Source organism: Leuciscus leuciscus, assembly GCF_965113295.1.
Source record: "Leuciscus leuciscus genome assembly, chromosome: 6".
NCBI classification, from domain to species: Eukaryota; Metazoa; Chordata; class Actinopteri; order Cypriniformes; family Leuciscidae; genus Leuciscus; species Leuciscus leuciscus.
This window is the reverse complement of record NC_138730.1, coordinates 33,793,213-33,818,919: the sequence shown is the minus strand read 5'-3', so window position 1 is coordinate 33,818,919 and position 25,707 is coordinate 33,793,213. Positions and strand designations below refer to the sequence as shown.

The 25,707-nt window shown below is 36.3% G+C and overlaps 1 protein-coding gene across 4 annotated transcripts in view; it reads left to right on the top strand.

Annotated features, from left to right (window-relative positions):
• Positions 1-386: 386 nt before the first annotated feature.
• LOC309500330 (myosin IXb) overlaps positions 387-25,707 on the top strand; it is a 32,018-nt gene continuing 6,697 nt past the window's right edge. The window contains exons 1-25 of one of the 4 annotated variants that reach the window (XM_082171905.1): positions 387-605; positions 1,157-2,050; positions 7,507-7,601; positions 7,767-7,829; positions 7,955-8,054; positions 9,113-9,213; positions 9,800-9,923; positions 10,678-10,767; positions 10,984-11,100; positions 12,291-12,425; positions 12,532-12,653; positions 13,600-13,741; positions 13,871-14,066; positions 14,148-14,223; positions 14,365-14,457; positions 14,690-14,797; positions 14,975-15,014; positions 16,125-16,247; positions 16,478-16,558; positions 16,660-16,770; positions 18,873-18,995; positions 19,102-19,251; positions 22,355-22,479; positions 22,555-23,019; positions 24,154-24,241. In XM_082171905.1, coding sequence (XP_082028031.1) covers positions 1,214-2,050; positions 7,507-7,601; positions 7,767-7,829; positions 7,955-8,054; positions 9,113-9,213; positions 9,800-9,923; positions 10,678-10,767; positions 10,984-11,100; positions 12,291-12,425; positions 12,532-12,653; positions 13,600-13,741; positions 13,871-14,066; positions 14,148-14,223; positions 14,365-14,457; positions 14,690-14,797; positions 14,975-15,014; positions 16,125-16,247; positions 16,478-16,558; positions 16,660-16,770; positions 18,873-18,995; positions 19,102-19,251; positions 22,355-22,479; positions 22,555-23,019; positions 24,154-24,241 — 3,705 coding nt within the window. In that variant the 5' untranslated portion in view covers positions 387-605; positions 1,157-1,213. The remainder of the gene's footprint in view (positions 606-1,156; positions 2,051-7,506; positions 7,602-7,766; positions 7,830-7,954; positions 8,055-9,112; positions 9,214-9,799; positions 9,924-10,677; positions 10,768-10,983; positions 11,101-12,290; positions 12,426-12,531; positions 12,654-13,599; positions 13,742-13,870; positions 14,067-14,147; positions 14,224-14,364; positions 14,458-14,689; positions 14,798-14,974; positions 15,015-16,124; positions 16,248-16,477; positions 16,559-16,659; positions 16,771-18,872; positions 18,996-19,101; positions 19,252-22,354; positions 22,480-22,554; positions 23,020-24,153; positions 24,242-25,707) is intronic. The other 3 variants (XM_082171904.1, XM_082171902.1, XM_082171903.1) reach the window with 3 other exon arrangements.

Here is a 25,707-nt window from a genome sequence, read left to right as displayed (position 1 = left end):
CACACACACACACACACACACACACACACACACACACACACACACACACATATTAAAGGCTATATATATATATATATATATATATATATATTATTTTTTTTATTAATATTATTATAATTAGTTTTTTTTTTTTTACAGAGATTTTTGAGAAGGGTAGGCTACTGGATCTTGAATGGGAATGTGTTAAATGTGCAGGTTTACCTCAGGTCAGGTGTTCGCCTGCGTCCGCGCGTGACAGCTGCAATAGCAGTTTGAATGCAGGCGAGGGCGGCGTGTCATCATCACACACATCAACTGCAATTAAATCACACTGAGATGTCAGGAAGTAACAAGCCGCCAGTGGCGTCATCATTCTGGAGGCGAGATACTATTCTTCCTTGTTTGCCGTTGAAGATTTCTCCGTGTCAGTCACGTTTGGTGTTAACAGACTCTTAATTGTTTTACCTGTGCCCTGTATGTCGGTTTAACGTGTCCGGTTACGCAGTAATGCAGATGGGCGGCTTTTACTAGTAGGCTAACTTAGTTTTGTCTGGAAAGCAAGACAGGATTTTTTCCATGTTGGAAAGGACTCCGCTGTGGAACTAAACGAGGGTGTTTTGAAACAGGTAAATTTATTGTTGTTAATTTGATATAGGCTACTTTAAAGTTTTTAATTGCCAATCTCTTAAAAGACAACTATAGTCAGATTGTCTTAACTGTAAGTAGATAAAGGTAAAGATAGTTTACCTTTCTAGAGCGTATTCTGACGTTTGTTGATTATTGGATGCGTTTTTATTGCGCTGTTTAAATACATTTGCTATGCCAGGATGGATTTTGTACATTTGTATTTTTCTTTAAAAATTAAAATAATAATAATGATATATTATACAAAAAATATAATAACAAAACCTGTGCCTTTCTATGTTCCGAACATTTAGGAAATAATCAACCTAATAGACAGAGAAAAATAGTAAAGCATAGATACAAATATAAATATAAACAACGCTGAAATTGAAAATATTTTGTTTATTATTAGATTAAAACTGTTTAATTTTGTCTTGTGTCACAGTTTATGCTTATTTATAAACTGCTAACAGTTCCCACATTAGACAAGTTAGTACACGTACTGGTGGTCTGACTGCCGTTTCTGCTCAAACTTACATTCTTTCTTCTCCAGATCCTTATCATGCTGTACTGTGCACTGCGGTATGCTGATGCATGTTGCTTTTAGAGAATGAATGTCACCAACTGCAAGGGTACAAGCTGCCAGGATGAAACGGTCCACACTCTGCAAATTTACCCCAGGTTATCCATCAAACCTGGGCAAGGATGCATCCTCAGTGTCCCAAAAGAGGCAACAGTTGCCACTGTCATCAAGATGGCTCTCACCACACTTGGCTTGGACACATCCAAGCCTTACATCCTTGTGGAGGTCCAAGAGTATGGTGGAGAGGAGTGGGTCCTTCAAGCAAGCGATCTGCCTGTTCATAGAGTCCTGCTCTGGCCTAGAAAGGCCCAAGATAAGCACCCTCAAAGTGATGGATACTATTTCGCCCTTCAAGAGGGATGCAAGGATGGATCCATCCAGTATGACGTTATGACGTCTGTACAGCAAGAAAAAGTAGCTCAGGGACTTGTGACTCGGGGTTTCATTGCACAGCAGCCTCAGGAATATGATGATTTATGTAACCTCCCTGAGCTGACAGAGGAGAGCATCTTGGGAACCCTACGACATCGCTTCCACAATCAGAAGATCTACACATTTGCGAGCAACATTCTTATTGCCGTCAACCCCTTCAAGTTTCTCACCATCTACAATCCCAGATATGTCAAGATGTATGAGAACCACACGCTGGGCAAGCTAGAACCTCACATCTTTGCTATTGCGGATGCAGCCTTCCACACAATGCTGAACAAACAGGTTAACCAGTGCATCGTCATCTCTGGAGAGAGTGGTTCTGGTAAAACCCAAAGCACCAACTTCCTTATTCACTGCCTGACTGCCCTCAGTCAGAAGGGCTATACTAGTGGAGTGGAACGAACTATCCTGGGGGCAGGCCCTGTGCTTGAGGTGAGTTCTGTAGGTTTGAGGTTTATCACTGTTCATTTTCTACTTTGAAGTTAGCAATCTAGTTGTAATAGGAAACCAAGAAAGGGTGTAAGATGGTAAGACTTTGATGTAATTGCTGTTTTACGAGGATTATGTCCGTTGGATGAATGGTGGCTATTGTAGCCTTGTTCAGGGTTCAGCAATAAATGGTGTTTCTTCAACTATGGGCTATTTTGCACTTCAAGAGACATTTCCACCACATTTCAAATGATGCACTGGGTTTTGCACAACTTTTTAAGCAATGTTGCTGGGCAATGTTGCCATAAACGGGCAAACAGGTGAGACACAGGGCCCTACGACCGATCCAAAGTATCCAGATAGAAATTTGTTGGCTATTCTCAATGGGAAGTTCCCAAGCATCATTGCTCAAAAAAGTTCCCCCGTGTATCATCACCTTAAGTTTAGGCTGAGACCAATAGAAGGCTGAGTCAAAATCTAGACAGAGTCTGAGTCCATGACAAGACCATGACCATGGAAATATCGTCTTGAACTCAGACTTGAGATGCTCCCCTTTGTCTCGCCAATGCTCATTTCACAGCTAGCATTTTTTGTATCCTTTATACGCAATATTGAATAACATTTTCAGTGTCCAGGTCAGTTTTATTTTCAGTATTATTTATATACTTTTATAGTATTATTATTAATATGTAGCTTTTCTTTTTTAAATTTTCCATTTCCATTTTATTTTTATTTTATTTACATTTTATTTTGTAATTTGTATTTTGTAACTTTTTTCATATTTTATTAAAAAAAATATTTCTGTATAGCTTTAATTTATTTTTATTTCAGCTTTAGTTATTATTAGTAATCAAACTTATTTATTTCAGGTATTTGCCAAGGGAACATTTCTAATTTCTAATACAATTTTTAATAAAAATCTACCCCAGGACAAAAAAGTGCCTGAAGTTGAAGAAACACCCGATCAACTACTTTAGTTTTTTTTTAGGTTTTTTTACACTCTGTAAAAAAACTTGTCTGTAACTGACTGTGGTCTCATGATTTATTATTGGGTTGTTCGACTCATCTCTATATCTTGATGTACTGATAAAGAGTGTCTTTCGGGCGGAAATTATGACCTCTGTGCAGGAAATGGCTTGCCCTCTCGTATTTTGCATGATTTTAGATATTCATGTTGATGACTGAAAGTTTGATACTCTCCTTAAATCATATGCAACTAATTGTGTAAGAATGGTTTCCCCTTTCCTCCCTTAAGCATGGTCAAACAAGGATCTAGAAACCATTTGGCCACGCCACACGCAAGGGGACTTTCACATCCCTTCCTCTGCATCTCCCAGGGAAAAAGGGACTCTGAACAGACCTCTGTCTCCTTGAGCACTTTAAATAGACACTGTAGATCATGAAACACACTGAGTCGCAGTTTAAGGGTTTCAACACACTGATATTTTTAGGTGTTACCATTGTTAATACATAAACAATGAAGTAAATTCACAACACTCTCAGGAGTTTAAGTTTTTCCACTGTTTATACAATGTGTTCATTACAAGTTTGGTATATTTCTGAACAGTCCACTTCCTACATTTCCTGTTCAGAATTTAGTATGAAGTGCCACTAATGTGCTAATGAAGTTCTACTGAGGAAATAGTTCATAATTCATGGGTTTTCTTTACTGTGGCCTGAAGTCCCGCCCCCTTAAACTGAGCTGTCAGTCACCGTTTGTCATGCACTGACCAACTGGGATTCTCAATCTGATCTGAAACCGGTCAGACAAGTTCTCTGTTTTTCTTAAAAGCTTTCTTTTATTAACAAGTCCACGCCCCTCTCAGTTCTGCAGTTTTACTTACAAAGAAAGTAAATGGCTAAGAGGAACAAGAACATGTGTTTTGCCTTGGAGGTTTAAAATAGAATTTCTTATAAAGAGGGATGGGGAAAAAAAAGTATTAGGTTATGTTTTTGTGTTATGGCTAAAGGAAGCAGAACAAGCAAGCAGATTGAGACTGTTAAAAACGTATGGTAATATGTTCAAGTTGTGACCATTAATATTTTATGAGAATTATTATTTAAACAAATAGCCGGATTATGATTATTGGATCTCATAAATTATAAATAAAAGATCCACTTGAAATGAGTCATTGAAGTCCTGTTGTTCCCAGATTAGGTATACCTTGATACACGACCGTTCAAAAGATTGATACTTTTATTCAGCAAGGATGCATTAAACTGATCAAAAGTTACAGTAAAGACTTTTACAATGTTACAAAAATGTCCATTTTTAAATAAATGCTGTTCTTTTGAATTCGCTATTCATCAAAGAATCCTGAAAACATTTATCACGCTATCTACAAAAATATTAAGAAATACCATGATATTGTTCCTGGTTGAGCATAATGCTAGCAAAGCAAGTTACATTTTCAGGGAATGCACATACTGTTATTAAAGGTATAGTTCACCCAAAAAGTTTACTCACCCCAAGTTATTCCAAGCCTGTGTGAGTTTCTCTCAAAATATCTTATTTTGTGTTCAACACAAGAAAGCAACTCATAAAGGTTTGGAACAACTTGAGGGTGAGCAAATGATGACAACATTTTTATTTTTGGGTAAAATAAGTTAAGTCCATTTATTGTATATAAAAGGTCTTCCAACTAAATAAATTTACATCGATTGTAAAGGTAAAAATGAAATAATAACTGTGGTAGTGCTATGATACTTTTTGGTACTTTTAAATGAGAGTTGCTTGCTTCATGATGGCTTCAATGGTCTCTGCTTTTGGTTTTGTTGAATCAAAAACACCTAACCTGTCCCTGTATTCCACTTCACTAATTCATAGAGAGCTTTGTGTATTGCCTTCACGTGGTGTACCCCTCTAACAATATGCACATTGTTTGGCTGGCAGTGTTATTTACATATGTACTACTGTTGAACTATTATGCATCAACGCTAGAGACTCCACCTCCTTGGTAATTGTGTTTTATGTTTTGATTCAGACAGCTTAGCACTTAGTACAGATGATGGAATTGTATAGGCTAGCTCAACTCCACTGTAGAGAGTTCAGCATTAAAAATCCATTACCAGCGCATTTGTTCCATTTAGGCATTCATACTTATTCTAAAACTCTAAATGCTATGAAATTGACTTGGTAGTCCTGTTCTATCAACCCGTTAATAAGAAGAGATATGTCTGAAATAGAGCCAGATATAGGCAATGTGGGTGGCATATGGAGGGTGTGGTGGAAATTTTAGGCAAGGCAAGCATAATTTTTTCTATATATATATATATATATATATACACACACACATATATAAATAAGTGTGTATATGTATGCACGCACATATTTAGCATTAGAATATTCCCAAGTTTGATCTACAGACATGAATTTTGTCTCAAATCATGAGACTTATTGAGGAGAGATTTTGCCTTTACCTTTCTAAGTGACCAGACTTATGATTTTTGCTTGATCTTGGTAGATGAAAATCCCATAGACTTGCATTGAAGGAGTAACCCAAGTCTTATGTAGTAACCAGACTCGAGTAAAGTATTAACCATGTAGAACACTCTAGCAACTCTTTAACAACATTCTAAAAAAGACTTACCAACTGCATAACAATGTGCTAGAAACCATGTGCAACTCTTTTGTGGGGACAAACTCCTATTATTTTTACTTCTTAAAATGTACAAATCTATATAGTGTTGGAAACGTACTGAACAGATGTTTGAGAAACAAAAATGGGTCACAAAAAACTGGGTCATCATATCTATGAGTAAAATTTGTTGCATTTGCACTTAATTTTGACTCTCACTTTCACTGAACTTTGAGTGAGAGTCTATTTTTTCAGTTTTGAGTTTCATTTGATAGTTGTAAGAGGTGCCAATGCTCTGTTATGACATCTGAGGAGTGCGGTTGTGACCTTTGTCCGTTTACTTCTCCAGTGTGAAAGGAATAAGAGAGAGTTCTGGGGGAAGAGAACACATAACAGCTGTTAAATATGTACAGCAGTGAATCTAGGCCTTGTTGTTGAGCTCTTAAAGAGATAGTTCATCAGTTGTCATCAATTACTTACTCTCATGTAATGCCAAACCCAGACTTTCGTTCATCTGCGAAACATTAAGGCATTTTTTATTGAAATCTGAGAGAGTTATGTCCCTCCATTGAAAGTCTATTCACCCAAAACTCTGACAAACGTTCATAAAGAGATAAATAAATCGAGCTGTTTAATCCGAGTCTTTTAAAGAGACATGATCACTTTATAAACATTTTGAATCATCAGAGTTTTAGTTGAATGGACTTTCAGTTGAAAAACAGAAATCTCTCAGATTTCATTAAAAATATCTTAATTTGTTTTTCAAAGATTAACGAAAGTTTTATGGGTTGTGAACAACATGAGGGTGAGTAAGTGATTAGAATTTTCATTTTTGGATGACCTAGCTTTTCTGTTTCATGTGTAGAAGCCCTGGGTGTTGGCTTTGTCAGAAAACCAGAACGAGTCGGCGTACGTCAGCATGTCAAGACAGGCTCTGTCAGGCCATCGTATAAAAACGTATCATTTGACAGATGTAACATCTTTTTCTATTCTCTCTGTTCTGGTGTTTTATGACCTTCTTTCCTCAGTATATGTCTTCCTACACAATTTGAATATGGAAGTGGGACAAGGAAACTATTTGAATAAAAACATGTTTACTACAGGATAGTCCTGAATGATGGTAATGTCACAGATCGTGTTGAAAGTATGCACATATTGAGAATCAATAGAGAGCAGTGTGAAAACCTGTTGGTACATGTTCACATGTCAAAGTCCTTCTACAGAATGTTTAGTTTTAAAAGCTGCAGTGTGTAATGTATTGCACCTTTAGCTGCAAAAATAACATTATTAAATATGATTTCTCAAAAACTGCAACTTTCTGCAACAGTTCTGGAAAAAAGAGAGAAACCAAGATGTTCACTGAATAATGATTTTTCGTCTGTTATTCACACACAGCTATCATATAACTTCACAAGACTTATAAGGCATTTTTATAAGTAATCTTGAGTGCTTTTATGTTTTTTTGTTTTTGTTTTTGGGGGGGGGGGGGTACATTTTCAGAGGTTGGCAGCCCCTGGTCACAACATGTTTTCATTGTATCGAAAAGAGTGGTTAAGAGAGTCTTCAAACCATTTTATTTTGTGTTCCACTCATACATGTATGTGGTTCCTGTGGGTGATCTAAAAAGGAGTTCTGTGCTACCCACTACATTTTTTTCTATTAAATTCTTGTCATAGACAGATTATCTATGACAACGTACTTTGCAGTTGAGCAACCAATAATAATGATAATCTATTGTCAGTAATGGGTCAAGAGTTGTCTGTCAGCATTCATGAAGACCAGATATCAGTGGGTTTTTTTGTGGTTTTTTTGTCAGAAATATTTGTCTGTTTCCTCAAAAACAATTTGCCTATCTGATGCATTTATCTTTGGTCTCCTCAGGCCTTTGGCAATGCTAAAACGGCATACAACAACAACTCGAGTCGCTTTGGAAAGTTCATTCAAGTGAATTATCTGGAAAGTGGCATTGTGAGAGGGTGAGTCATCTTGTGTACTTCTGCCTATCTACTTCAGTTCACACACCAGAACACCCACAGCTGAACATGATGACAACTGCATTTTATCTAATGAGGAAATGTTTATTTATTAATGTAAAATAAATGTTGAGCTGTGATGCTCATTCTGTTTGCTCAATGTTTCAGGGCTGTGGTTGAGAAGTATTTACTAGAGAAATGCCGTCTAGTATCCAGAGGAAAAACTGAAAGGTAAAAAAAAACCCCAGGAAAATCGTTATCTATATCCATTTTACATTTGAATTAAAGTGTTGGAGATGTGAAAAAATGTATCGCAACAACATGAATTCCATGCCTGTTTGTTATCTAACCTGCAGGAATTACCATGTTTTTTACTATCTTTTGATTGGGGCCTCAGAAGAGGAGAGAGATGAGTTCAAGCTCCTGCGGCCTGAAGACTACCACTACCTCGAACAAGTAATTCAGAACAGCCATCACAAAGAATCAGTGTTTCTTAAAGGGGTCCTATTATGCCCTTTTACGAAGACTTGATTTTTTTTGGGGGGTGTACTAGAATATGTTTTCATGCTTGATTGTTAAAAAAATGAAGCCCCTCACATGTGCTGTGATTGGTTAGCTGGCCCAGTGTGTTGTGATTGGCACTGTGTAGTGCATGTTCGGGAAATGCACAGTGTAATCGGTAAAAGAAAACATGGTTAATCTTCCTGATGGGGCGGTAAACCGTCTTACAAATGCAAGAGCGTACAAAAGCTACAGAAAACAAGCTGTTCTCCATTAAATGTGCGGCGGATAGATAAATGTTGGGGTTACAATGTTCAGGAGCACTTATAAAAATACATTTTAGCCACTGTAAGTTTGTCCGTTTTAAGATGGCCAAACAATGGTGTTTTGGAACTGGGGTGGGAAAATAAGCGTCTCTTCGACATAGCAGCAACACTGTTTATCTTTTCTAGCGCTGCTCAACCAGTCCTCAGCCCCCTTTTTTTGTGCATTCCGTGGGCGTGTATTATTTAAATGAGTAACATTGTGACTTCATAAAATCCGGAAAAATCACGTTGTAGTCCAAACTCATTCAAACACAAAGTTCATTGTAGTTCTTGAAAAGTCGATTCTGTTAAATAAAATATCTCCCTTTAGAGTGGACTTTGAGCTCTGTAACCTTCCAGATATTTTATGCTCTAACAGCAACATTACACCATAGCTTAAGTTGAAAAAGTGGAAAAGCATAATAGGACCCCTTTAATGAAGCTGTTTCCGTTTTAATTTGCATTCATGATGCTCTCAATTGTCTTCGGGGCAACAATGACATTAAATGGAGAGAAAATGGAGTCCTCTTCTTGAGCTTGTCAGATTTTTGTCCCGAGAAAAGGACCATTTCTTTTCCTGAGAATGATCAAGACTAAGTTTTCTGGGCTTTCCTGACCATGTTAATTGTATAGCTGTTTATGCATAAACTGTATGTCAACAATTGTCTTTTCATTATTTGTTCACTCTTCTATGTTTACACCTCACAGGAAATACCGATTTTGGAGGATCAAGCAGAAATGAAACATGAATTCAGGAGACTTCATCAGGCCATGGAGATGGTCGGTTTTCTGCCTCCCACCAAAAAACAGTAAGTGAAAAAAAAAATTCAAGTACATAATAATGTTTATTAACACACATTTTATTTTTGGATTATGTGTAATCTATAATGTTTATTTAGCCCTGCTAAAACCATATCTATAAATACAGAATACTTCCATGTGAATAAGATTTATGGTGTTTAATTAGGTTTGTCCTGGAGGGATTAAGTCACACTGCTGAAAAATTACAATCTTAATGCATGACTAGCAAATGAAGAATTCTGCTCTGGAACAAGTCTGTGCTTGTCATGGAGGGGGAAAATACATCAAGACTTTGAATATGCACTGTGCTCATTTGGCCATGACGTAGAGTGCAATAATGTCAGACCTGACACATTTAGATCATTATGACCTGTCTTCCGAGGAACTGCAATGTTTCAGTGTTAAATGTTCTGGCAACTAATACTTATTTACACAATGTTAGAAATGTAATTATTTGAACAAAATTACCTACAATTACCAAAACGTACCATGGTTATATCATGTAGCTTAGAAATGTATTATTTAAGGCACCTTGCAAAGAAAATAAATATATTTTGGATTTAATGTGGTTCAATGGTTGATGCTCTTTTTCAGGATATTCTCTGTGCTCTCTGCCATTCTGTACCTGGGAAATGTGACGTATGCGCAAAAAGATGTTGGCGAGTGTCTTAAAGTTGGGCCAGATCATGTCCTTTCAGCTGTCTCTGACCTTCTCAAGGTACCACTGGCTACTTTAATGTGCAATATAAATTCTTCAAGACTGAAATTCTGTCCCTCCTACTGGTTATTGTGGTAAACCACACAGAAATAGAAATACTTTAAATAGTGTAATGCGCCCAATTCTTTGGAAATGCTGTGCAGTGACATGTTGATGAACTTGAACACCATCACTGCATGGTGAACAAATACATAATCATTCAACCAGTTGTATCATTACTTTTAGAGGACTCTTAGTGGACCGGTCCATTTGGATTCTTTTGGATTGTCTTTCCAATAGGAATCCTTTTCCCATTTTACACTTGTTAAGTTGTTATTTGGCTGTCATTTAAAGAATTACACACTCTGTGACAGATCATGTGTCAGATTTCTGTCATCCTATGATCAAATGTGTCTTTATTACCATAATGTTTGTTTGGTTACACTTTATTTCGATGGTCCACTTTAGACACTCTACTAAGTAACTGCAACTACATGTCGACTAATTCTCATTGGAGTATTAGTAGACTGTTAGGTTAGGGATAGGGTTTGGGTTAGTAGAATAAGTTGACATTTAGTTGCAAAGTTACTTCTAGTCAGTAGAATGGGGAAGCATCCAAATAAAGTTTACTTTGCAGATATTAAGCAGACAGTATACTAGAATTCTAGTAAGAGTTAGTTGACATGTTGTTGCAAAGTTACTTATAGTTAGTAGATTGTCTAAAGTGGACCGTTGATATATCTTTTGATTTTATATAATTGCTCTTAAATTACAGGTTAAAGTGGAGCTGCTTGTGGAAGCATTGACTACAAGGAAAGCAATGACTGCTAATGACACACTAATTCTGCCTTACAGCCTCAGTGAGGTAACTTCATCTATAATGTGTTGGGTGGTGCAAATGATGACATTTTCTACTCTGTACCATTCATTCATTGACTAGTCATGTGTTAAGTGCATATCTATCATGCCTTATGTGTGAAGTCAGCTGTTCCCTTGTTGCTCTATCTTCTCCATTTGTCTTTCTTCATTTCTGTACTTCAGAATCTGCTGACCTCATGTTCAAACATTGTCATGTGTTTAGGCCATCACTGCCAGAGACTCTATGGCCAAGTCTCTGTACAGTGCCCTGTTTGACTGGATTGTCCTGCGAATCAACCATTCTCTACTCAACAAGAGAGATTTGGAGGAGTCTGTCCCGGTATGAATTCTGTCAAAATAATTTATGTATTTGAATTTATAAAATGTATATTTGTATCAAACACACTCACACTCACACTCACACACACACACACTCACACACACTTTTACTATTCTTACTATTATTCTTACTATTATTATACAAGATCAATGTTTGAATTAAAATTAATCTAATCTTTAAATTTATATTGTGATTATTCTATATAATATACACTACCAGTCAAATGTTTTGGATCTTCTGCTCACCAAGGCTGCATTTATTTGATAAAAATTTAATAAAAACTGTAACATTGTGAAATATGATCTATGTGAATATATATAATAAAGTGTAATTTATTCTTGTGATCAAAGCTGAATTTTCAATACTCCAGTCTTCAGTGTCACATGATTCTTCAGAAATCATTCTAATATGCTGATTTATCTGAAATAGAAAGCTTTTGTAACATTAATCACTACTGTTCAAAAGTAGTAAGAATTTTTTTTTTTTTTTTTGGTGGGAAGAAATAAAATAAATCAATACTTTTATTCATCAAGGATGAATTCAATTGATCAAAAGTTACAGTAAAGACGTTTCTGATGTTACAAAAGATTCTATTTCAATAAATGATGTTCTTTTGAACTTTCTATTCATTAAAGAATCCTGAAAAAAAAAATTTTCAATGTTTTTTGAGCATCAAATCTGTATATTAGAATGATTTCTGAATGGTCATGTGACACTGAAGACTGTAGTAATGATGCTGAAAATGCAGCTTTGATAACAGGAAAAAATACATTTTAAAATATATGAAAATAGAAAAGTTATTTTAAATTGTCATAATATTTAACAATATTACTGTTTTAGTATTTTTAATCAAATAAATGCAGCTTTGGTGAGCAGAAGACTTCTTTTAAAAACATAAAAAATCTTACCATCCAAAACTTTTGACTGGTAGTGTATATTCTCTAATAGAATACAATTTACATATTTTGCTTTTTAATATATGTATTATTCAGTATTATAAAATCTAATCAAAATGCAAGTCTAAGTACCTGATTTAAATTGATCTAATCTTTCCTTTTTTTATGTTTTTTGTGTTTTAGAAATACTTGACTTGATTCATGCAGCTAAAGTGGCAAACTGAAAGCATCTACTTTGACATTGTATTTTATTACTTTTATCATTATATTTTCATTTTATTCTGTCCCTCACAGTGCTTATCCATTGGTGTACTGGACATATTTGGATTTGAGGATTTCAAGATAAACAGCTTTGAACAGTTCTGCATTAATTATGCTAATGAGCAACTACAGTATTACTGCAATCAGCGCATATTTACCCTCGAACAAGTGAGTTATGACATCTGAGTTGTACTTTGATGTCTCCTGTAATCATGGTGGACGGGAATGCCTTGTTGCTCAGTGTGCATCTGCTCATGCTTGCATTGTGTTTTAGGAGGAGTACATGGCAGAGGGAATCACATGGCACACTGTTGACTACCCTGACAACATTGGCTGCATCAGTCTCTTCAGCAAGAAGCCCACCGGGCTGTTTTACCTGCTTGACGAGGAGAGCAAGTGAGTTCCATCCCATAAAGCAGTGTTTCTCAACTCTAGTCCTGGGGACCCACCTATCAGAATGTTTAGATGTCTCATCAATGCAAACTGATTCAACTCAGCAGCTTCTTGGGGCCAGATTTACTAAACAGGGCAAATTAGCATGAGAGCGAAATCTCATTAAGAACACAGACGTAGCCGGATCATTTCCATAATGACCAACGCAATCTACCAAGAGCAGCGCAAATTAGCGTCTGGTTTAAGACTTTTTTTGGACTGTAAATAATGGCTCAAATACCAGTAAACTGACTAGCGCAAATCTTAGTAAATCACCTTAAGTGATTCATTTAAAAACTCTCCTCCCATAAATGTTGTGTCTGAAAGGGAAACTCCTACAAATGCATATGATCAATAAGGGCAGCCACAAAAATAACCCTGTTCACGCCTGTTCAGTGCTAATTTTTCACTGCGTGTCTTTAGTAAGCAGGCTGACGCAAACTGTTAGTAAATCTGGCCCTTAGTGTGCTAAATAGAGAAGAATCGGACTCATTCTGGGAGGTGTGTCCCGAGGACTTGAATTGAGAAACACTGCCATAAAGCAATGCATATGCATTGTAATATTTGTACATAAAATGTAATTTTCTTTAGTGGAAAGACAGTAGATTTTTTTTTTTTTTACTACTTATATTAAACATTTTCAATCTACTTTAAAATCATGATTCCTCTTAATGGATAGAGATACATAAATATTGTATATTGTTAAAAGCAACTGTTGAAATCCACTGGAAAAAGGAAATCATCTGCTGATCCACTACTTGAATTGGATCTGGCAAGCTATTTAGAATGTATAATATAGTATGTGTATAGTATAGTATAATATATAAAGTATGTGAATTAGTATGCATCTAATCGCTAATGTGGTTTTTAGTCGTCCATTAGTTAATATTCAGTGTTATGGCCTCTCTAGTTTTCCTCAAGCCACAGATAGCACTCTTCTAGAGAAGTTTAAGCAGCAGCACCAGGACAACGCGTTCTTTGTGCAGACCCCAGTGCGGGAACCAGCCTTTGTCATTCGGCATTTTGCTGGCAAGGTCAAATACCAGATAAAGGTAAAGGAACAGACCCTGAAACTAAACTTTCCCTTTGCACAAACATTTGGAGTGTAATTGTGTTACAAATGATGTGTCTATGGTGGGAAAACAATACTGAGAAGCAGTTGTGATGTTCCTGCCCTATAGGACTTCAGAGAGAAGAACACAGACCACATGAGGCCAGATATTGTTGCGTTGCTTCGTAGTAGTGAGTGCAGTTACCTGCGCCAGCTGATCGGGGCTAATCCAGTGGCTGTGTTCAGATGGGGCATCCTCAGAGCCACGATACGCACACTGGCCGTGTTTAACGAGGCAGGACGCAGCTGGGCGAAAAAACATCCAGGTTACGATCTACTAATACCTTTTTACTTACAGCTTCCAGAAGTGGATTATCATTGATTTAACATGTTTGTTTCCCTATCAGATCAGATCAAGCGCTACTCCAGACGTTCTCTTGGGGAAATGAGGAGACCCAGCACTCTGATAGATAATCTAAAGAGGTAAATGGACTGGATCGGTTCCTGTAGACGTATGACCTCTTGATGGAACAATGGATTTATGCCAAATGAACGTGTTTGTTTTAAGTTTGCTCCATACAAATGACAGTTCAACTGCTTATAATTGCAACTTGTTCTCTACAGCCAGAAGTCTATGATTGACTTTTCCTTTGATCGTTCTGAAGAGGGTCCACTTGAAGCATTTGAGGACATTTTTGCAACATTTGAAAATAAGAAGTAAGTTCACCATCACTCGAGGAACTTACTGAGCTTGGGTTCTTCTCTATTTGATGATGATTTCCTTCTGTGGATTAAGAATCTAACTGAGGTTACTGCATGCATTTTCTGTGAAATGGGTGATTGAACTAACTAATTTCAGCTGTTTACTCCCTATTGTTTTTATTTTATTGTGTTTTTAGTATTTATCTCCTTTCTAAACTTTTTCTGATTTGGGGTTGGGGCGAATCAGGGAATTGCATGCCAAAGTTCTCCACTCCCTAAAGCAGTTTGGTGGTGAAGTTCCTCACAAGCTGCGTCTGTCCACAATTTCTGTGAGGAAGTCTCGTCTCTTCTTTCAGTGAGTGGGACACATGTTCTGTGACCATCTGTCCGTGGCGGCACTACTGCTCTCTGTCTCAGCTTGTGCTTATTATGTGCAATTTAATTGGGACAAAATCAAATGGGATATTCTGCTCTGTTTTTTCCCCAAATCTTAATTGTAATCGAATCTTAATTATATGTTACTACTTTCTAGGAGGAACAGGCCAAACAGACACAAGCAGCTAATTCCTAAGGTAAATTTATGAATCAGTCCTTGTTGTTGTGGTTTTTGCTAAGGCTGTTTTAGTGTTTAATACTTGAATTCAGCAGAAATGCTTTAAAGGGATAGTTCACGCAAAAATGAAAATTCTGTCATCATTTACTCACCCTCAAGTTGTTCCAAAACTGTATGAATGTCTGTCTTCTTCTGAACACAAAATATATTTTGAAGATTAAAAGAGATATTTTGGTAACCAAACAGTTGACGGTAGCCATTGACTTCCATAGTATTTTTATTTTTTTTTATATACTATGGGAGTCAGTGGGGCATTGGGCCTGTTTGGTTGCCCATATACTTCAAAATAACTACTTTTGTGTTCAACAGAAGAAAGAAACTCATACAGTGTTGGAACAACTTGGGGGTGAGTAAATTATGTCAGAATTTTCATTTTTGGGTGACGTGTCCCTTTAAATTTGATCAAAAGTGACTGTTAGTATGTATATATTGTTACTAAACTTTCTATGTCAAATAAATGTAACTTGTGTATCATGGTTTCCACAAAAACTTTTCAATAATTGATCATGTTGTTAACGTAATAAGAAGTGAAAATGTAATAATAAATGTTTCTTGAGCACCAAATCAGTATATTAGAATTATTACTGAAGGATTATGTGACACTGAAGACTGGAGGGATGGCTGCTGAAACTTCAGCTTTGTCATCACGGAAATAAATTACAGTTTTAAAATGTATTAAAATAGAAAACATTTGATCACAAGTTTTGTAGAATCGTAAAAAACAAATTAAATCAGGTGTATCCAAAATTCGACTGGTAGTATACATTACAAAGGCACCCAAAATGTGTTTAGTGAGAAGAATATCAAAGACTTGGTCCAATGAGTAACCAGCAAGCAATGCCCTAGCAACCACACAGCAACATGCTGGCAAACTAGGCAACTGCATAGCAACGCCCTGGCAACTACCCAGAAAACCCTAGCATCAAGGTGCTGAGTTGTACATGGTAAATGGAAAATGAAAATAAATTAAAAATAAATTGTGGTTCATTATATCTGTATTAGTTTACTTTATTATATTTTAAAATGTGAGTGATTGCATCAGATGTTATTCTTTTGTTTTACTATACAGAATCTCATAGATTCACACTCTCTGAAATTCATCATGGCCCTCACGCAGCACAACCGAGCAACCAGGTCCCTGCTCCATCTGCACACCAAGAAGAAACCTCCGAGCATCAGCGCTCAGTTCCAGGTTCAGTATTATTATTATCTAAGTGTGGAAAGCATACGCTCCTTCATCATAGGGCTCAGGATTGGTTTGTTCCATCTCTGTGTGAAAGCCTCTTTTGTTGTAGTTGTAAATTAGATAAAAGGTTCAGACCCCCGAAGCTGTGGGGAGGTTTTGATATGATTTGCAGGGGTTTAATGGATGCTGATGGACAAATCAATGAGTCACATGATTTAATGTATTATACCGTCCAGGCATCTCTAAACAAGCTGTTGGAAACCCTGAGGAAAGCAGAACCATTCTTTGTCCGCTGTATCAGATCAAATGGTGATAAGGTATGGTGGAGAGCTATTGTATGTTTTGTGATTAATCTATTATGTTTATTAATTAGGTGATGGATCATCCTTCTTTTAAATGTTGGTGAATGTGTTTACAGAGGGAAATACACTTTGATGATGCTCTAGTCCTTCAGCAGCTGAGGTACACAGGCATGCTACAAACGGTTCGGATTAGGAGATCTGGCTATGGAGCCAAATTCACCTTCAAGGTAGTGTAACATGACTTTTTTTTATTAATATTTATTAATTAGGACTGTCAATTTAATGCAGATGTCCATGGGTAAATAATGAGGTAAATACTAAATAACCCATTTAATCATACCCCCTGATCCATACATACATTTCCTAATAAGGAATTTAATTTTATTAAATAACTTAATAAATATATCAAATAAATAAGAAAACATAGAGGAGTCCAGGTAAGATTAACAGACTCTTACAAAATGGATCACTGTGGACTGTAATACGCATATATTGATTTTTTTAAAATGTCTATATAATGCTTTACTGGTCTGCAAAAACAAGGCTCTTAATGTCACCCTTATTTGAAGACTTCTCAGCAGATGTTGATATTTTTAGAGATTAATTTGAATACTTAATAAGTAAATCATACTTAATTTGATGTTTTATTTGATTGATAACCTTGTGAAAAATAAAAAAAAACGATACCAAAATGTATTTAAAATACTTTTATTTCATACTAAGTATACTACAAATCCATTAATATATTTACTGACTTATCGCTTGAGACTTACTGATTATAATTAAACTTTATTTGGAGTACTTCTTTATTGCACAATGCACATTTCTTGATATTAGGCCTTAAAATGTGTTTAATATCACTATTAGTAAGGATAGTATGATCTCTGTATAATATCAGTCTTTAAATGCAAGATATTTAAAGTGTACCTAAAGAATACTTGCAATAGTTCCACTTTAGCACAATCAAATATACTTAAGTATATCTTTAGTTGGACCTCAGCACTATTTCTGGATAACTATAGTGCATTAAGTACAAAATTAGTTGTTCCAATTTAGCAGACTTTAAGTATACCAATTTAGTATACCAAAAGTTCAATTGCAGGGTATTTATAGCAAGTACATACATTTGTAAATGTATTTGTAGTATACTTAGCATAAAATAAATGTATTTCAAATACATTTATTTTTCACTAGGATAGCCCTGCTATTAATATTAGTTAAAGGGGTGGTATAATGCCCTTTTCACAAGATGTAAAATAAGTCTTTGATGTCCCCAGAGTGTGTATGTGAAGTTTTAGCTCAAAATACCCCACAGATATTTTTATATAGCATGTTAAAGTTGTCACTTTTTGAGGGTGAGCAAAAACGCACCGTTTTTGTGTCTGTCCCTTTAAATGCAAATTAACTTCTGCTCACGGCACAGAGGGCGGAGCTACAAAAGCTTGTGTCCTTGACCTCACACAGACATACACTGAAAATTTCTAAACTTTTAGCCTTTTATGTTCAAACCTAAGTCAGACAATGATGGAGAGACTCATGAAGAAGTGACAACAAGTAGACAACATTTCTGAATGGTTTGTTGGTGATTTCATGTAGCTTATGTGTAGTTATCTTCTAGTCATTGATTAGCATATTCTGTCTTGATAATCTATAAATCGCATTCCCGGGGGTGGGTTTATGTAAATTGTAGGGTTAGTGATGTTACTAACCCTGGAGGAATGTTGTGTAGTCCTTATCAGCCGTTTGTTGTAGTCCTTAAAAAGCAATTTCTTTAAAGGGATAGTTCACCCAAAAATGAAAATTCTGTCATCATTTACTCACCCTCAAGTTGTTTCAAACCTGTATGAATTTCTTTTTTTCTGCTGAACACAAAAGAAGATATTTTGAAAAATGTCGACCCCCTTGACCCCATTGACTTACATAGTTTTTTTTTTTCCTACTATGGAAGTCACTATGGTCCATCAACTGTTTGGTTACCGACATTTTTCAAAATATCTTCTTTTGTGTTCAGCAGAAAAAAGAAATTCATACAGGTTTGAAACAACTTGAGGGTGAGTAAATGATGACAGAATTTTCATTTTTTGGGTGAACTATCCCTTTAAAAGAAAATATCTCCCTTTGCTTTGAACTTTGAGCGTTGTAACTTTGCAGATGTTGTTTATGCTCAAACAGCAACATTACACACTAAATAAAGTTTGAAAAGTGAAATCATATTCAACCACCCCTTTAATATGAAAAAATGCATTTGGTGGAAAATGAATGCAAATGGATTTTATTATTTGCTTTATACAGACATGTCTAAAAGTTTCATCTTACATTGTCATCGCAGGAGTTTACAGATCAGTTCAGAGTACTGCTGCCAAAAGAAATATCAACACCTCAGGAAGATATCACCAACCTGCTGATGAAAATGGGACTTCCCAGCTCCAGTTTTCAGATTGGCCGAACCAAGGTTTATTTCAGTTTCACTCTTCACTGAAGAAATATCCACAACCTGCATTTTGTCATTCAGATAAGTTTCCAAATTTTCATAATTGTCCGTTCATCTGTGTGCACAGGTGTTTTTGAAAGAATCAGAGAGACAAATACTTCAGGAAGCCCTTCATAAAGAAGTGATGCGGCGCATCATCATCCTGCAGAGATGGTTCCGTGCCTGTTTGATGAGGAAACAATACCTGCATGAGAGGAAAGGAATTATAACTATACAGGTACCATTCTTTTGGTTGGCTAGGGACTTTACATAATCTTACAAAACCTCAGCGGCGGTTTCTTCATTAGGGCGATCGGGCGAAGCACCACCAAAGTGTGAAAGGGACTTTTTCAATCACAATCTCATTCAACCACAGAGTTACGCTAGCAGTCACTCACTGTTGTTCTGCCTCTGGATATAGTCCAATCAGCGCCAAGTCACGTTCTGTGGAGTACCGCCTCTTTTTGGGCGATTTCACTATGGCCGAAAATCGCCCAGAGTGTTCCCATAGACTTGCATTCAAAGATTTTTTTTTTCGAACTGCAGGCACTGCAATGCATTCTCTATGGGTTCCGGGAGGGCTCGCACTAACGTGCTTTCGTCATCATACGTAAACTTCACTTGTGCAGCGATTGGTGGACACAAATATACCTCTAATAATATTTAGCCATAAGCTGAAGTGACATCCAATAATTTCCTCAGTGCATAACTTACATTTCACGGACATACACTCACCTAAAGGATTATTAGGAACACCTGTTCAATTTCTCATTAATGCAATTATCTAATCAACCAATCACATGGCAGTTGCTTCAATGCATTTAGGGGTGTGGTCCTGGTCAAGACAATCTCCTGAACTCCAAACTGAATGTCAGAATGGGAAAGAAAGGTGATTTAAGCAATTTTGAGCGTGGCATGGTTGTTGGTGCCAGACGGGCCGGTCTGAGTATTTCACAATCTGCTCAGTTACTGGGATTTTCACGCACAACCATTTCTAGGGTTTACAAAGAATGGTGTGAAAAGAACAGTCCTGTGGGCGAAAATGCCTTGTTGATGCTAGAGGTCAGAGGAGAATGGGCCGACTGATTCAAGCTGATAGAAGAGCAACTTTGACTGAAATAACCACTCGTTACAACCGAGGTATGCAGCAAAGCATTTGTGAAGCCACAAGACGCACAACCTTGAGCCGGATGGGCTACAACAGCAGAAGACCCCACCGGGTACCACTCATCTCCACTACAAATAGGAAAAAGAGGCTACAATTTGCGTGAGCTCACCAAAATTGGACAGTTGAAGACTGGAAAAATGTTGCCTGGTCTGATGAGTCTCGATTTCTGTTGAGACATTCAGATGGTAGAGTCAGAATTTGGCGTAAACAGAATGAGAACATGGATCCATCATGCCTTGTTACCACTGTGCAATAGAGCATCTTTGGGATGTGGTGGAACGGGAGCTTCGTGCCCTGGATGTGCATCCCACAAATCTCCATCAACTGCAAGATGCTATCCTATCAATATTGGCCAACATTTCTAAAGAATGCTTTCAGCACCTTGTTGAATCAATGCCACGTAGAATTAAGGCAGTTCTGAAGGTGAAAGGGGGTCAAACACAGTATTAGTATGGTGTTCCTAATAATCCTTTAGGTGAGTGTATTCTCCATCTGTAAATGTTAGAAAGTCAATATTTCCAGTTTGCTGTCATGAGTGGGCGAGCTTTCTGCAAGCTAAACTTCCGTGAACGAGCGCCGCCGCGTGCATGCGCGCCGAACAGACGGAGCACAATAGAATAGGAGCGCAATTATTCTGACTAAAATATACATTAGCACTAAATTATAAATATATTTAGCTAAAATATTTGTTGTTGAATATTTGTTGTTGTTGGTGAACATAAATGTGCTAGAGAATTTCAAACCTACATGTGTATTTTTATGATATTAGCTTCTTTTTTTCTTTCTTTTTTTTTTAAAGTTTAGTCAATTTAACTACTTCTTTAAAAAGCATTATTTTGTTTTTAGATTGTAATGTTGCAATGTTAGAATGTAATGTGATTTGACCCCTTTTTTTGGATAGACTGCAGATAGACAGCAAGGTTACACTGTTTGTTTTTATAACCTTCAATATGAACATTGTTTGTAGGACAATATTGATCAGGATATTAATTTTTATTTTTTTTTTAAATACAGTTTTTTTTGTTTAGTTTTTTTTTATAGAAAAATAATAATTAAATACTCAGATTATACCATACATCGCCATTTAGGCCAAAAATTCCGATTTATTTGGCAATTGGCTATTTCCCAACCCTACCGGCTGAAGTTTTAGCTAAACTTTAGGCTAATGATAGCTACATTATTATCACTGTTAAATTGTTATTTAACAATTAGCCTACATTCAGTCCTGGATTAATAATTCAGTTTGTTGCGCCCCCCCCCAAAAAATTTTTGCACCAGCCGCCACTGCTAAACCTTGTCTGAAAACGATCAGATCAACAATGCATCTCAACAATTTGACATATGCCTTTTTTTGTCAGCTGAAACCCTGTGACCTAAATATATTTACTTGCTTCCTTTCACAAGTTTTTTTTAGATAAATGAATACTTTATTCAGGAAGGACATTTAAATTAGTCAAAAATCTTACAAAATATCTCTTTCAAATAAATGCTGTTCTGTTGAACTTTCTATTAATCAGAGAATAATGAAAAAAAAAAATGCCTCATGGTTTCCACAAAACTATTAAGGAACAACATTGATAATAATAGTAAATGTTTTTTGAGCACAAATTTGGCATATTTAGGGCCCGAGCACCGATGGTGTGATGACCCTCTTGGAATTGCTCTGTTTATTTCTATTGACTTCTGAAGGATCATGTGACATTGAAGACTAAAGTAATGGCTGCTGATTTGTTGAGTAATCAGTTTTGCCATCACCGGATTCAATTACATTTAAAAATATATTGGAATAGAAAAGAGTTTATTTTAAATTATAATCTTATTTCACAATAATCCTATTTTTAGTGTATTTTATTGGTGAGCATAAGTCACTTTTTTCAAAAAAAAAATTAAATCTTACCCCGAGCCCGATCATTTTAACAGTAGTGTACGCATTTATAATTTACTATCTTTCTCTTCCTTGTAAACAGACCAAATATATTTAAGATTTATCCTGTACTATTACACAGATGTTCTAACAGCATATTCTCATTTTATGTAATGCTATTATACATTGTGGCTTAATTTATTGGTATTGTGAACCATCCTGACCCATAAAGGGTTTGTGAACTTAGTTGTGAAACCCTGCAAAAAATGATAATGTACCTGAGCAGAGTTTTCCTTTTTCATCCCACAGCGATCGTGGCGTTTTTTGCGTGAGACATACAGAGGCAAAGCAGCTACTGTGATCCAGGCTGCATGGCGAATGTCCAAGCAGAGAGCAGAGTTTTTGAAGCAGAGAGAAAAACTCAAAGCACAGACGTAAGTCCAAGTTACCTTTGGGTGTTTTTTACTTAAAGGTAAAACAATATTAGTCATTTTGGATTGTTTTTTCAGATCTCAAACAGAACTGGGCGATTTGAACAAGCCAAGTCAGCCAAAGCCACGGCCTCCACTGCCTGACGAATCTCACACCCCTGAACGAAAGAAAGCGGAGGATTCGAGCCTGCAGTTAAACACCGAGACCAAGTCTAAGGTTACAATAGAACCTACTCCTAGAATCACAAAACAACTCAGCATCAAGGAGGACCGACCTGCTCGAGATAATAAAGGCAAGATTGGTAATAAAGAAAGACAACCATCTCCTTCAGGCCTCCCTCGGCCTGTGTCGCTTCCACTGAACATGTGCGAAAGTGGTTCTGATGAGACTCAAAATGCTGTACACCTACAACGCCGCAACAAGACATCCAGGTTGAAGGAGAAGCCTGATAAATGGAAGGAGAGGAGCAGTGAAGCAGCACATTTGGAGAACATCAGTGCTGAGATAGTACGACTTCAAACCCAGAGGAAATTGGGTTTATGGTAAGAGTTATATTTTGGTCTTTTTTTTTTTTTTTTAAGTAGACTCATTAGCTGTGTCTGAAATCGCTCCCTATCCACTATATAATGCACTATTTAGGGTGTCGGCCATTTTGTAGTGGTGTCCGAATTCTGAGTGAACGACATCATTCCCTACATTCGTTCACTACTTTTACCCACAATCCTCTCTGAATTCGAGTGTACATCCGATGTACACTTGCTGAGACACTATTTCCCACAATCCAACACGATAAGGCGATAGAGCGAGAATGAAAAATAAATATGACGGACGGCAACAATGTCACCATGGCAACGGCGCACGCGAGATAGAAAACAATCATTTGAAGGACACTTAACAATCATTTGACTGACTGGAAACCCTGCGAAAGTAATGTTTAAATAACGGAGGTTTTTTTTTTTTAGACAGTTTTATGTATTTATTTATTTATATATATACTGTTATATCTATATTTGAATAAACAAATGTGTTGTGTAGTGTCTTGTTCTCTTTTATTTTCACATATAAATGTAAAAAGTAAATAAATATGACAAGCAATTGCTTAAGTCTCTTTTTTTTTTATTATCAAATAACGTAATTAACGTGAAAAATACATATATAGGCCTACAATTGTTACATACAATTCATACAGCCAAAAAAGGAAATATCAAAGATGGGTAAGTAATGTTTATGATGAAATTGTCCGAGCTCTCTGGCACATATAATTATGTCAGCGTCCGAATTCGCTCACTCATTTTCGTTCACTCTTTGCTGATGTAGTGCACTCAACTGCCATTCACTATGTAGGGATTAGTGAATAAGTGAAGGAGTGAGCGGTTTCAGACACAGCTATTGTATGTTGTTTTTCTTTATTACGCAACTCTCTGGAGTACTTCATTCTGATTGGTCAGTCTGTGGTCAAATAATTTTGTATAATGATCACTATATTATATGTCTGACTGTTGTACCTGAAAATATCATCAATATTTATGTCTGTTTATCTATTTTTAAAGCAGCCATGTTATACTTTTCAGGCAGTTGGTCATATCACGATTTTTTTTTACGCTGCCTGAGTTTATTTTGCGGTAATGCCTGGCTGGTAGTACATTATCCCTTATTTATTTGTTACCGTTTCTTAGGACATCTGGCATTTCTCAGTCCCTGGATAATGTGTCCAGAATGAGTTCTTCAGAGTCAGACAGCTCCTCCTCGCCATCCAAAAATGAGGTACTGATTAAAAACTAGTTATGGTCTTTCTGTTAAATGTAAAATGATGCAAAAAAATTCTTATTTTTGCCCACCAAAACTGACATATAGTGATTGTGTGTATGTGTGTATGTATATGTGTGTGTGTGTGTGTGTGTGTGTGTGTGTGTGTGGATATGGATATACTACCTTTCAAACGTTTGGGGTCAGTAAGATTTTTTTTAACTTAGAAATTAATACTTTTATTTAGTGAGGACACATTAAATTGATTAAAAGTGACAGTAAAGACATTCTATTCATCAAAGAATTCAGAAAAAAGTATCATGTTTTCCACATTAATATTAAGCAGCACAAAGTTTCCAACATTGATAATAATAAGAAATCTTTATTGAGCAGCATATTAGAATAAATGAAAATAGATTAAAATGAAAAACAGTTATTTTAAATTAATATAAAATTTCACAATATTACTATTTTTAATGAAATAAATGCAGCCTTGGTGAATATAAGAGATGTTGAACATTTAAAAAATCTTACAGATCCCAAACGTTTAAATCAAGAGAATTTCATAGATTATTTTACAGTGTTTATGGATAACTGGATTCCCACCTAAACCGGTTCACGTTGCATAGGTTATGGTTCGTAAGCACCTCAAACACAAGCGCCGACTAGCACGTCCCCGCAGTGGACTGAAGTTGGATGTTTCGGATCTAAGCGACATGGAGTACTGGAGTTTTCCCCTTCCTCCCATAAGCCCCTCCACTCCCAACCAGTCTGGTATCCGCATGGTACAAGAGACTGTGGTAAAAGTCTTACCCAGTTACAAAGGGACCATAAGAGCTGCTGTGGGCCTTGCTTTTGCACGCAACAGCTAACATAAGAATCAACATTAGATTCTGTATATGGGAAGCGTTTCAGAGACTGATCCTATACTTGGATGTTTCTGACTGGTTTCTGACCTTTTTTGTAGCATTTGACACCGTTAACAAACACTGAGGCCATCGCTAGTTGTGCTAATAAGTGAATGTAGGAAATAGATATAAGAATTCTGTTGTGGTTGTTAGGTTGCAGATATGTTTTAAATGTATCATTATATAAGGGATTTATATTTGGGTTTTATATAATATTATATGCTAGAATGTGGTTATCATAATCACGTTTTATTTTCTGTTCACTTTTTTTGTTACATTCACTTGTTAAAATGTTGTCACAAAATTGGCTCCAAGCTATAACAGCCCCAGTATCCGGTTTTGTGAGGTTTTAGTTTCTTATCTATTTACTTTTTTACCACAGAGCATGACCTCACAATGGTGGATACTGTGGCTCTGTAGAGCTTTGCTAACTAATTTAACAATAATTGTCAGGTTTTATGCAGGTTATACTAGACCATTTTTGTTCAGCAATCTGAAATATATCTAAAATTCCATAACGCGTAGCAAAAAAGGTCAACATGGATTTTGGAATGCAGTGTGGGAGATTTAATGCTG